The sequence below is a fragment of the Coenobita brevimanus genome, chromosome 53 (genome assembly GCF_032717465.1).
Source record: "Coenobita brevimanus isolate Jiangsu-jjx chromosome 53, ASM3271746v2, whole genome shotgun sequence".
NCBI classification, from domain to species: domain Eukaryota; kingdom Metazoa; phylum Arthropoda; class Malacostraca; order Decapoda; family Coenobitidae; genus Coenobita; species Coenobita brevimanus.
This window is the reverse complement of record NC_137006.1, coordinates 4,472,777-4,485,276: the sequence shown is the minus strand read 5'-3', so window position 1 is coordinate 4,485,276 and position 12,500 is coordinate 4,472,777. Positions and strand designations below refer to the sequence as shown.

Sequence of the window (12,500 nt, the reverse complement as noted above, 5' to 3'; positions counted from 1 at the left end):
CTGAAAGCAGAAACAGTTGAGTTTATTTTTCGAGTCTAATGGCCTTTGGTTCCTTCTTCCTCGCATATTAAAAAAAAGTAAATAAACTATTGCAGGTTGTTACGTAAAATAACTGGATTTCAAAATAATGGTTCGTTGCGTGGCTATGGAATCCTTTGAAAAAATTGGCTACACTTTTTGGGGGGTCAGGGCTAACCATGGATGGGTATAACAAGGGTATATCTAGGTCTCTGGCTATACTACATGGGCATATCTTGGTACTGGGGTATACTAGAGAACATATTCTGGATATATTTGGGTATGTATATAGAGGTATATTAAGGTATAGTCTCGTATCTGTGGATATAAAAACGTATTATTTACCCCACAGCAGATAGATCACACAGTATACTAAAACTCGTACTGACAAGATCATATGGAGTATATAATAAGGTATACCATCTTAAAGTACCCCTATAATAGTGGACATTATACCTACATAGTGATGATAAAGAATATTACCTTATAGGGCATGCTAGACATAGTTATAACTAACCATCAGACAACATATTCTAAGGTATACTAACACTACTCGTATATTGTCAATTACCGATATAGCATAGGCTACATTAAAGACCCGTATACCACCCAATATCACATACAATATAAATACTTTCCAGGGTAAACCAGAGCATGAGTATACTTACCTCCATCATAAACAGTATACTACAGGGCATAAGACGAGTATGCTAACCTACATACAGATTACAGTAAATATAGATAGACAGATAGATAGATAGATCGATATATCATGGCACTAAAGACGGGTATATTAATGCTCAGAGTATATCCCAAGGTATACTAAAGCCTACTGGTATACTAACCTTCTGGTATCGTAGTCGGAGAGTATGTTGACTTCCATGGCCCTCTTGAGCTCGGGTATATCCTCGCATACCCACCTGAGGAAGACACGGAACTTTAGTATACTCTCTCTCTCTCTCTCCCTCTCTCTCTCTCTCTCTCTCTCCAATTTAGCTATACAAACACTAAGCGCACGTGCACACATGCGCGCGCGCGCACACACTCACACACACACACACACACACACACACACACACACACACACACACACACACGCAAACTTATGACTCACATCCTCAAGCACCACACCCTCACACACACATCCCAACTCACTAAAATGCTCACCACTCACTCATTTCCCTTCCAAGGATTCTCTCTCTCTCTCAATGCTTCCGTCTTCATGCATTAAAGCATATTCATTCTTAACACATTACTCACCGCCATTAATCACACACACACACACACACACACATACACACACAACCCTTCCGCGCATCTTCCTTACTCAAAATGCCTTCATCTTCACTCATTCATTTTTTCCAAAGGACAATCTTCAAGCATAATACGATGCCTGGGTGGAATTTTTTTTTTTTTTTTTATGCGAGGAAGAAGGAACCAAAGGCCATGAGCCCGCAGTAACAGTTCCCTCCAAGAGAAAAACAAAATACAATATAGAGCCAAATTCAAGATCCGATCATTTTGAGATGCCTGGACACACTGCGTTTGAAAGACTCATTTATTACTCATTTATTATTCATTATACATATTACTCATGCGTCTGTTATTCATTATATTACTCATGTATCTCTTGTTAACCTAATCATGTATCCATTATGCTTTATATATATTACTCATGTATCTATTATTCATTATATATATTACTTCTGTACCGTACCCTTATCATCATAATCATCACCCATTCCTGTGTTGCTCCATGAGGTGCGTAGGAGCCCGGGGCTAGGAAAGTTAGTCCTGACATTTAAGATGAGAGTGACCAGCCTCACTCATCCCTGGGTGGCATTATGTGAGCAATAAACCCCAACCATCCCTTGGATATAGACCTACACCGGCTCAATCCGACTGGAGCGCAATAATTACCCACCAAACCATCAGGCGCCATAATTTGGTTACATGGTTACCATCCTGCGCTGTAAATGTTTTTCTGGTGTACAGGAAACCATTTGGCTTGTCACTCAGTGCAGTCACCCATAGGTAGAAGGAAGAGGAAAGAATGAAGGAAAAAGACAGAAGAGGAACGGAGAGCCACCCGTAGGCACAAGGAAGAGGAAAGAATGAAGGAAAGAAAGACAGAAGAGGAAGTGTAGTCACCCGTAGGCACAAGGAAGAAGAATGAAGTAAAGAATTCATTGTGCAACTCTTCAAAATACCGACAGATATATGTGATACTGCCATGCTATTCATTGGCACTGCATCTACCCATCACAGAACCTATACACACTCCTGCATTATTCATTTGGGTTATTTCCTGATTCATCATACTGACATTCATTCACATTACCGCGTTATGCACTGACTCATCCTGTTACTCATCATGTGTAGTTCTAACCTTTTAAGCCATCTCTCTCTCTCTCTCTCTCTCTCTCTATGTGTGTGTGTGTGTGTGTGTGTGTGTGTGTCATCCTTAATTTAGTTTTTTTTTTACTGAAGAGGGGAAAAGAGGGAGGGAGGGAGGGAGAGAGGGAGGGAGGGAAGGAAGGAAGGATGGGAGGGAGGGAGGGAGGGAGGGAAGGAAGGAAGGATGGGAGGGAGGGAGGAGGGAAGGAAGGAGGGAGGGAAGGAGTAGAGTCTGCTCAGAGAATATTGTCCGGGACTGTACCTTGGCAGCAACAACCCAGACACAGCAGCAACCTTGACGAGAGAGAGAGAGAGAGAGAGAGAGAGAGAGAGGGGTAAAGTGAAGTAAGCAAGATGGTCACTTATTCATGACTATACAATACATTCACTGTTAATCATCTCTCTGTCTGTCTGTCTGTCTGTCTGTCTCTCTCTCTCTCTCTCATCATCCACTGCATTACTCACTACCATCCTTATTCTTACTCACCGCATACCCAGAATATTGACTCCATCTCTCTCTCTCTCTCTCTCTCTCTCTCTCATCCACTGCATTACTCACTACCGTCCTTATTCTTACTCAACGCATACCCAGAATATTGACTGTGTGTGTGTGTGTGTGTGTGTGTGTGTGTCTCTCTCTCTCTCTCTCTCTCTCACATCATCCACTGCATTACTACCGTCCTTATTCTTACTCACCGCATACCCAGAATATTGACTCTCTCTCTCACTCTCTCTCTCTTTCTCTCTCTCTCTCCCTCTCACTCACACACTCTCTCTCTCTCTCTCTCCCTCACTCACTCACACACTCTCTCTCTCTCTCTCTGCATACCCAGGATATGGAGGGCATACGCACTGCGAGAATGGGAGAGGGTGTGCAGAGTGCGTCATCCGCTTTAAATACCACACTCCCTCCCTCACTCCTCTCTCTCTCTCTCTCTCTCTCTCTCTCTCTCTCTCTCAACCTTTTCGTCCTAACCTCTCTCTACCTTTAAAAAATGATGATGATAACGATAAGGAGGATGTGGGTGACGGAGATGATGATGATAATAATGATGATGATAAGGAGGAGGAGGAGAAGGATGTGGATGTGGATGAGGAGGAGGAGGAGGAGGACGAGGATGTAGATGTGGATGAGGAGGAGCAGGATGTGGATGAGGATAAGGAGGAGGAGAAGGAGGAGGATGTGAATGTGGATGATGAGGAGGATGTGCAGGAACAAAAACTGTAACAAAATCATTAGTATTCTTGTTCCTGTATAATCTATTCACCAATGGTACTAGTCACGAAGAAGAGAGGCATGGGAGATGAGAGTGGGAATAAGACTGAGAATATGAGAACAGGAATTACAATGGGAATATAAGAGTAGGAATAAATGAGCATACGAATAACTACAATGGCATTCAGTAGAGCGCATACCTCCGCCAACGCCCTGTCTCGCAATGTTAAAGTGCAAAAAAAAATCTTGGAGCCGCACCTTTATCCGGATCCGCACCAAAAATTAATTGAGTGTATTCTAGGCCAAGGTCCATTCTTCTACCAAGCTTCGAGGAAATCCGTCCAGTAGTTTTTGTGTAATATTGCTCACACACCAACCAACCAAAAAACAAACGGACGGGGATGAACACATATAATAAGAAGAGGAATAAGAATGAGAATAATAGGAATAAGAATGAGAATAAAAGAATAGGAATAAGAATAATAAAATAATAGGAATAAGAATGAGAATAATAGGAATAAGAATGAGAATAAAAGAATAGGAATAAGAATGATAATAAAAGAATAGGAATAAGAATGAGAATAATAGGAATAAGCATGAGAATAAAAGAATAGGAACAAGAATGATAATAAAACAATAGGAATAAGAATGAGAATAATAGGAATAAGCATGAGAATAAAAGAATAGGAACAAGAATGATAATAAAAGAATAGGAATAATAATGAGAATAATAGGAATAAGAATGATAATAAAAGAATAGGAATAAGCATGAGAATAATAGGAATAAGAATGATAATAAAGGAATAGGAATAATAATGAAAATAATAGGAATAAGAAGGATAATAATAGGAATAAGAATAATAATAGGAATAAGAATGAGAATAATAGGAATAAGAATGAGAATAATAGGAATAAGCATGAGAATAAAATAATAGGATAAGAATGATAATAATAGGAATGTGATAATAATAGTAATAAACATGAGAATAAAATAATAGGAACAAGAATGATAATAAGAGAAGAGCAATAGCAATGAGAATAACAATGAGACTAACAGCACGTTTATATTGCACGTTGCACAGGATTCCTAACACCTTTTCCCTGCCGATCTATTCTGCCAATTACGCACCGCTACTCTCCTAACCAAACCTTACACCGGTATAGGCCTGTACTTTTGGCCGCAGCACGTCTCCCACAGCGACTTATTTTGCTTATTACACCTTAACATTCGCGTCTCCCACAGCGACTTATTTTGCTTATTACACCTTAACATTCGCGTCTAAGTGATTTTTTCTTTAATATCGACATACCATCAGTAACACAGAGGAGGATATGCAGATCTAATGTACAAAATAAATCGTTAAGGAAGAGGCGTTGCGTAATATTCAACACCACTTAAATACCGTTAAAGAAGAGGCGTTGCGTAATATTCAACACCACTTAAATACGACCCTTGATCTACCTCTCTCTCTCTCTCTCTCTCTCTCTCTCTCTCTCTCTCTCTCTCTCTCTCTCGTGTGTGTGTGTGTGTGTGTGTGTGTGTGTGTGTGTATTTCTATCCCTCTTACCAAGCCAATCTTCCAAGATCTACGCCTTCCTTGTAGAGATGTCCGGATTTCTGAAATGGTGCGACCGTGACAAGAGAGAGAGAGAGAGAGAGAGAGAGAGAGAGAGAGAGAGAGGCAGACAGACAGAGACAGAGAGAGGGGCGGATGAAGAAAGAAAAGTTTGGTAGGATATAAACAGGAAAAAAAGGATTGAAAATAAAAGGAAAGGAAGAGGAGGAGAGAGGACGAAAGGAAGAAGGAAGGAAGGGAGGGAGGGAGGGAGAAAGGAAGGGAGAAGAAAAGTAAGGGTGGCGAAAAGGGAAAGGGATGGAAGAAAACTTATAAGAAGAATGTGGAAGACAGTGAGAGGAGGGGGGAAGAAGGGAAGGAAAGAAGGAAGGAAGAAAGGAAGGAAGGAAGGAAGGAAGGAAGGAAGGAAGGATGGATGGATGGAAGGAAGGAAGGAAGGGAGGAGGGGAAAACTAAAAAGGATTAGGGGAGATAAGGAAGAATTGAGAGAGGGATGGACAGACGAAATGGAGAGGGAGGGAGGGAGGGAGGAAGGAGAGAGAAAATAGAAGATGGAAGGAAGGAAGAAAGCAGGGAGGTGAATCGGGAGGAAAATCGCCAGAGAAGGAGGGAAAGAGGGAGGGAGAGAAGAAAAGGGAGGGAGGGAGGGAGGGAGGGAGTGATCTTGGACATGAGCCAGCACCTAAGATCATTGCTCCCTTTACCTCCCTCCCTCTCTCCCTCCCTCCCTCCCTATATTTAGCCTAGCCCTCTTTCATGGGACGAAGGGAGTACTAGGGAGGGAGGGGGAGGGAGGGAACGCTTGAGGGAGGAAGAAGGAGGGAAGGCTGAAGGGAGGGAGAATATTGGAGTGATGGAGAGAAAATGGTGGTAAGAAGAAAAAGTACTGAGGAAAGAGTGTTGGAGGGAGGGAGAAAATGGTGGTAGGGAGAAAAGTACTGAGGAGAGAAGGCTGGAGGGAGGGAGGAAGGGAGGGAAGGAGAGAAGTACGGAGGAGAGAATGCTGCACAGAGGGAGGGAGGGAGGAAAGGAGGAAGGGAGGGAAGGAAAGAAGTACTGAGGAGAGAATGCTGGAGAGAGGGAGGGAGGGAGGGAGGGAGGGAGGGATGGAAAGAAGTACTGAGGAGAGAATGCTGGAGGAATTGAGGGAGGTAATGATGCAGAAGGGAGGGAGGGAGGGAGGGGAGAGTCGAGGAGGGAGAGAAAATTAACCTATGAAGAGGAGAAGGTTGCTGGAGGAAGGGAGGGAATGCACCAAGAAACGGAGAGAGAGAGAGAGAGAGAGAGAGAGAGAATGTTGAAAAGGGGGAGGGACGGCAGGAAGTTAGGAGGGGAGGGAGAAAAGAACTCGAGAGAGAGAGAGAGAGAGAGAGAGAGTACTGAGACGCAGAGGAGTGAGGGAGGAAGAAGGGAGTATACATCATCTTTATGTTGTTAAAGGGAACATTCTCTCTCTCTCTTTCTTTCTCTCTCTCTCTCTCTCTCTCTCTCTCTCTCTCTCTCTCTCAACACGAACACCACCACCACCATTACCACACCCAACGCAACAACCATAACATCACAACCACAAATACTACCATCACAGTCACAACCACCACCATCACAACCACAACTACCACCATCACAACCACAACTACCATTACACACACAACTACCACCAAAACTACAAATACCACCACCATAAACACAACTACCACCATCACAACCAAATACCACCACCATAACCACAACTACCATCACCATTACCATAGCTATCACCATCACAACCACAACTACCATCATCACAACCACAGCTACCACAATTTCAACCACACTCACCACTAACCCAGTTGAGGGTAGGGAAAAGGAAGAGAGCGAAAGAGAGAGAGAGGGAGAGAGGTGCAACTTACTCTCTTTCTACCTTCCCTCTCTCTAATCGATAGTGAGGGTGGAGAGAGAGAGAGAGAGAGAGAGAGAGAGAGAGAGAGAGTGAGAGTGAGAAAGTGAGAGAGAGTAAATCTTTTCAGTCTTTTCTTTCAAACGTTTAAAATAATATTCAAATTACAAATATTAACCAACACAGGAGCCCTTTGTCGATGACGTCACAATGTAAACAAACGCTCAGCCAATGGGAAGACAGGAAATTCGCCACGTCATCATCCTGTCGTGCCCCTGACCAATGGGAAGGCGGGAAATCTGCTACGTCATCATTTTGCCTTGCCCTTGACCAATGGGAAGGCAGAAAAGCTATGACGTCATTACCCACGACCAATGGGAAGGAGTGATATCTATTACGTCATTACTCAGGACCAATGGGAAGGCGGGATATCTATTACGTCATTACTCAGGACCAATGGGGAGGCGGGAAATCAACTACGTCATCATTTTGCCTTGCTCTAGACCAATGAGAAGGCAGATAAGCTATGACGTCATTACCCAGGACCAATGGGAAGGTGGAAAATCTAGTACGTCATTAATCTGCCTTTCTCCGCTCCATTAGGAAGGTAGGAAACGTGGTCATATCCTGCCTTATCCTGGGTGAAGGTTAAACTTTTTATATCCGTTTCCTAAGGCGTGGCATTCCTCCTACGTGTCACCCACTTTCTCATATGAACACTTGGGCGCTAATACACACCGTCCGTACCTAACACACATCAGCGGTGCCTTATTCAGGACTGGTTTCATGGTATTAGCGGGGATGTTTTATGACGTGGCCGTGGGTCTTGTGGTAGGTGAATCTTCAACATAATTCAAATATTCAATCTATTCCCTGCCGTAGTCTGGGATCGAACTCAAGAACTTCCAGACAACACATAAAAAAAGCCAATGAGAAAACAGGAAACCGGTGACGTCATCCTGCATACGTTTAAACCAATGGGAAAGAAGGAAAACTGACGTCACCAAACCCCTAGCCAATGGGAGAGGCGGATTTTCTTGACGTCATTAACGTCCTTCCCGCTCGGCCAATGACAAGGTCGTAAATTGATGACGTCACGCACTTCCCGCCAAAACTGGGCCAATGGGAGGACAGCTGGTGCAAAAACAGAAAATGCGCTACCTTGAACAGACTAAAGGAAAATGGAGAGAGAGAGAGAGAGAGAGAGAGAGAGAGAGAGCGGGGGGGGGGGGAACGGAAGAGGAAGAAAAAATAAGCGAAAAAAAAAGAGAGGGGGGGGTCTGGTGGGGGTGGGGGTGAGATCAATATGAAGGAAGAAGGACCTCTCTCTCTCTCTCCTAAATGAGAGAGAGAGAGAGAGAGAGAGAGAGAGAGAGAGAGAGAGAGAATATATGGGGGGGGTCATATTGATTACCTATATTTATCACTGGTGTGTGTGTGTGTGTGTGTGTGTGTGTGTGTGTGTGTGTGTGTGTGTGTGTGTGTGTGTGTGTGAGAGAGAGAGAGAGAGAGAGAGAGAGAGAAAGAGTCATTCTACCTACCTGCCTACCTTACCATCCATTTACCGTACCTCTGTCTATCTACCTCTCAACATACCTCCAACCTATCTACAGTACTTGCCTCCCTCCGTCTCTCCCCTACCAATCTATCTTCCCTTCTTTTCCCCCTCCCCCTTCCTCCCCTCTCCCTCCATTCAATCGATAGTTTAAACCTCCTCCACCTCCTCCTAACCTCTCCCTACCTCCAACCCTCCTTCTACCTACCTACCCACCTACCTACCTACCACCTACCTACCTACCTACCTAACCTAACCTAACTCAACTAAATCATTGTTCAGCTACCTTAACTTACATCATTCTTAATCTAGCCTAACTCAGTCATTCTTAACCTAACTACATCATTCTTAACCTAGCCTTAGTCATTCTTAACCTAGCCTAACTCAGTCATTCTTAACCTAACTACATCATTCTTAACCAAGCCTTAGTCATTCTTAACCTAACTACATCATTCTTAACCTAGCCTAACTCAGTCATTCTTAACCTAACCTAACTACATCATTCTTAACCTAGCCTTTGTCATTCTTATCCTAGCCTAACTCATTCTTAACCTAGCCTAGCTCAGTCATTCTTAACCTAAATTTTTCTTAACTAAGTCATTCTTAACCTAGCCTAACTTAGCCATTCTTAACCTAAGTAAATCGTTCTTAACCCAGCCTAACTCAATCATTCTTAACTAAACCATTCTTAACCTAGTCTAACTCAGTCATTCTTAACCTAACATCATTCTTAACCTAGCCTCTGTCATTCTTAACCTAACATCATTCTTAACCTAACTACATCATTCTTAACCTAGCCTAACTCAGTCATTCTTAATCTAACTACATCATTCTTATCCTAGCCTAACTCATTCTTAACCTAGCCTAGCTCAGTCATTCTTAACCTAACTAAATCATTCTTAACTTAGTCATTCTTAACCTAGCCTAACTCATCCATTCTTAACCTAACTACATCATTCTTAACCAAGCCTTAGTCATTCTTTTCCTAGCCTCTGTCATTCTTACCCTAGCCTAGCTCAGCCATTCTTAACCTAACTACATCATTCTTAACCCAGCCTAACTCATTCTTACATTCTAATTGGCAAAGGAGTCGTGGTTCCTCTTCCTAAGCGACTTATTTTGCACATTACAGCCTCAATATGCCTGTCACCTATACCGTATTAACGACACAGGATGCACCAATCACAAATAAGAGGATATTGATGTGTAGTGTGCAGAATAAATCGCTAAGGAAGGTGTGTTACGTAAGCTCCAAAGCGAATATACGACCCAGGGAAGGACGGAGAGCTGGGAAACGTTTCAGGAGGAGTACACACGTTTCGGTATGCGGAAATATCTACAAACAAAAGGATATTGAGGGGTACCAAGCAGAATAAATCGCTAAGGAAGGTGTGTTACGTAAGCTCCAAAGCCAATAGACGACCCAGGGAAGGACAGCGCTGGGAAACGTTTCAGGAACGGCACACGTTTCGGTATGCGGAAATATGAACAAACAAAAGGATATTGAGGTGTACAGAGCAGAATAAATCGCTAAGGAAGAGGAGTTACGGAAGCTCCACAGCCACTTAATATACGACCCAGGGAAGGATAGAAGGTAGGGAAACGTTTAAGGAAGCACACAAACGTTTCGGTGGGCGGATATACCTATAACAAACAAGAGGATATTGAGGTGTACCGTGCAGAATAAATCGCTAAGGAACATGTGTTACGTAAGCTCCAAAGCGAATATACGACCCAGGGAAGGACAGCGCTGGGAAACGCTTCAGGAAGGGAACACACGTTTCGGTATGCGGAAATATCTACAAACAAAAGGATATTGAGGTGTACCGTGCAGAATAAATCGCTAAGGAAGAGGTGTTACGTAAGCTCCAAAGCCGATATACGACCCAGGGAAGGACAGAAAACAGGGAAACGTTTCAGGAGGCGCACAAACGTTTCGGTGGGCGGAAATATCTGGTTTGGAGAGAGGAATAGTGGACGAGACGAGTGTGTGTGTGTGTGTGTGTGTGTGTGTGTGTGTGTGTGTGTGTGTGTGTGTGTGTGTGTGTGTGTGTGTGCAATATATCTAGCACCGTATTCTCGTGGGGTAAGGACGTTCCCTAACACCTATTCCTTAACGATTTATTTTCCAAACAACTCATTAATGTCCCCTGGTTTGCTTATGTCTAAAATATCGACATAGACTGTATGAATGACACAATAATACAAATACGAAGCAGAATTAGAAATAAATCGGTATGGAAGAGGTGTTAAATGAGCCACAGATAAAGTTAAAGAGACAGACAGATAGACAGACGATAGGCAGATAGACACACAAAGAAATTTAAGGCGTGTAATGCTCCTGGCCTTTGGTTCCTTCTTTCTTACATAAAAAAAAATAAACAATCGCTAAGAAAAAGTCAGTACGAGATCTCCACATAAAAAATACAGAAATAAACAGCAAAGGAAAGGACATCACAACATCTCTACATAAAAAAAAAGAGAATAAATCGCCAAGGAGCAGGTAATACGGCATGTCTATATAAAACTCTGGGTACTGGGTGTTAAAATTGGCGCCTGCATTCCACTGAGAGTCTTTGCACCCTGTTTACTACCGCTTGCCAAGGCCTTCATCTACCTGTCTATTTATCTATCCATCCATCTACCTATCCCTCTCTTTGTTTACTTATCCGTCCATCTATCTATCTATCTATTTATCTATCCATCCATCTATCTATTTGTCTATCCATCTATCTATCTTTGTCTATCCATCCATCTATCTATTTGTCTATCTACCCATCTATCTATTTGTCTATCCATCCATCTATCTGTCTGTCTATCCATCCATCCATCTATCTATTTGTCTATCTATCCATCTATCTATCTGTTTATCTATCCATCCATCTATCTATCTATTTGTCTATCTATCCATCCATCTATCTATTATCTACCCATCCACCTATCTATCTATTTGTCTATTTATCCACCTATCTGTTTATCTATCCATCCATCCATCTGTCTATCTATCAACCTATCTATCTATCTGTCTATCCTATACTATTTATACCATCCATCTACCTATCTATCTGTCCGTCGCAGTCTGTCTACACAACCATCTTTCTGTCTAGCTGTCGATCTGTCTATTCATACTATCTATCTATCTGTCTCTCTGTACACCCTGCTCACATTAGCCAGGAGTAAAATCTATTCTATGGAGCTAGTCACGAAGAAGTGCTACGGAAAGGATGTAGTCATAGTATTGCCTCTGCCACTACAAGCCTGCAAAAGGACAAAAATACCCAAGTTAAAGAGAATGAACGCAACTATTTTCTCTCTGTCTGTCTGTCTGTCTATCTATCTACCTTTATGTCTATCGCGATGCACCATGGTAGGCAGTACTAAGGTCCTCTCTCTCTCTCTCTCTCTCTCTATCTCTCTCTCTACATATGCACTAAAACACAAACACATTCTCTCTCTACATATGCACTAAAACACACACACACACACACACACACACACACACACACACACACACACACACACACACAGAGTGAAGGCGAGTGCTAGGGAGGGAGGGAGGGGAGGTAAAAATCAATACTCCGTCCCCCCTTCGCATCCCTGCTCCACTTGTGCGTGTGTGCGTGTGTATGTATGTGTGTGCGTGTGTGCGTAGTCCCTTTTTAGCCTTCATGTGCGTACCAGGGTGTGTGTGCGCAGAATATATGTACAGTGTATACGCCATTTAAATACGTACCGGTACCACCATTTTGTAAGGTGTGCGTGTGTGTGTGTGTGTGTGTGTGTGTGTGTGTGTGTGTGTGTGTAATCGTGTGTACATGTACTGATGTGGTTATCATACAATGCGTCTCTCTTATCTATCTA

The 12,500-nt window shown here is 42.8% G+C and overlaps 1 protein-coding gene across 1 annotated transcript in view; it reads right to left on the bottom strand.

Annotated features, from left to right (window-relative positions):
• gpp (DOT1 like histone lysine methyltransferase grappa) overlaps window positions 1-12,500 on the bottom strand; it is a 126,998-nt gene that overhangs the window by 88,678 nt on the left and 25,820 nt on the right. The window contains exon 3 of the mRNA XM_080273090.1: window positions 864-938. Within this exon, the coding sequence (XP_080129216.1) occupies window positions 864-938 (75 nt within the window). The remainder of the gene's footprint in view (window positions 1-863; window positions 939-12,500) is intronic.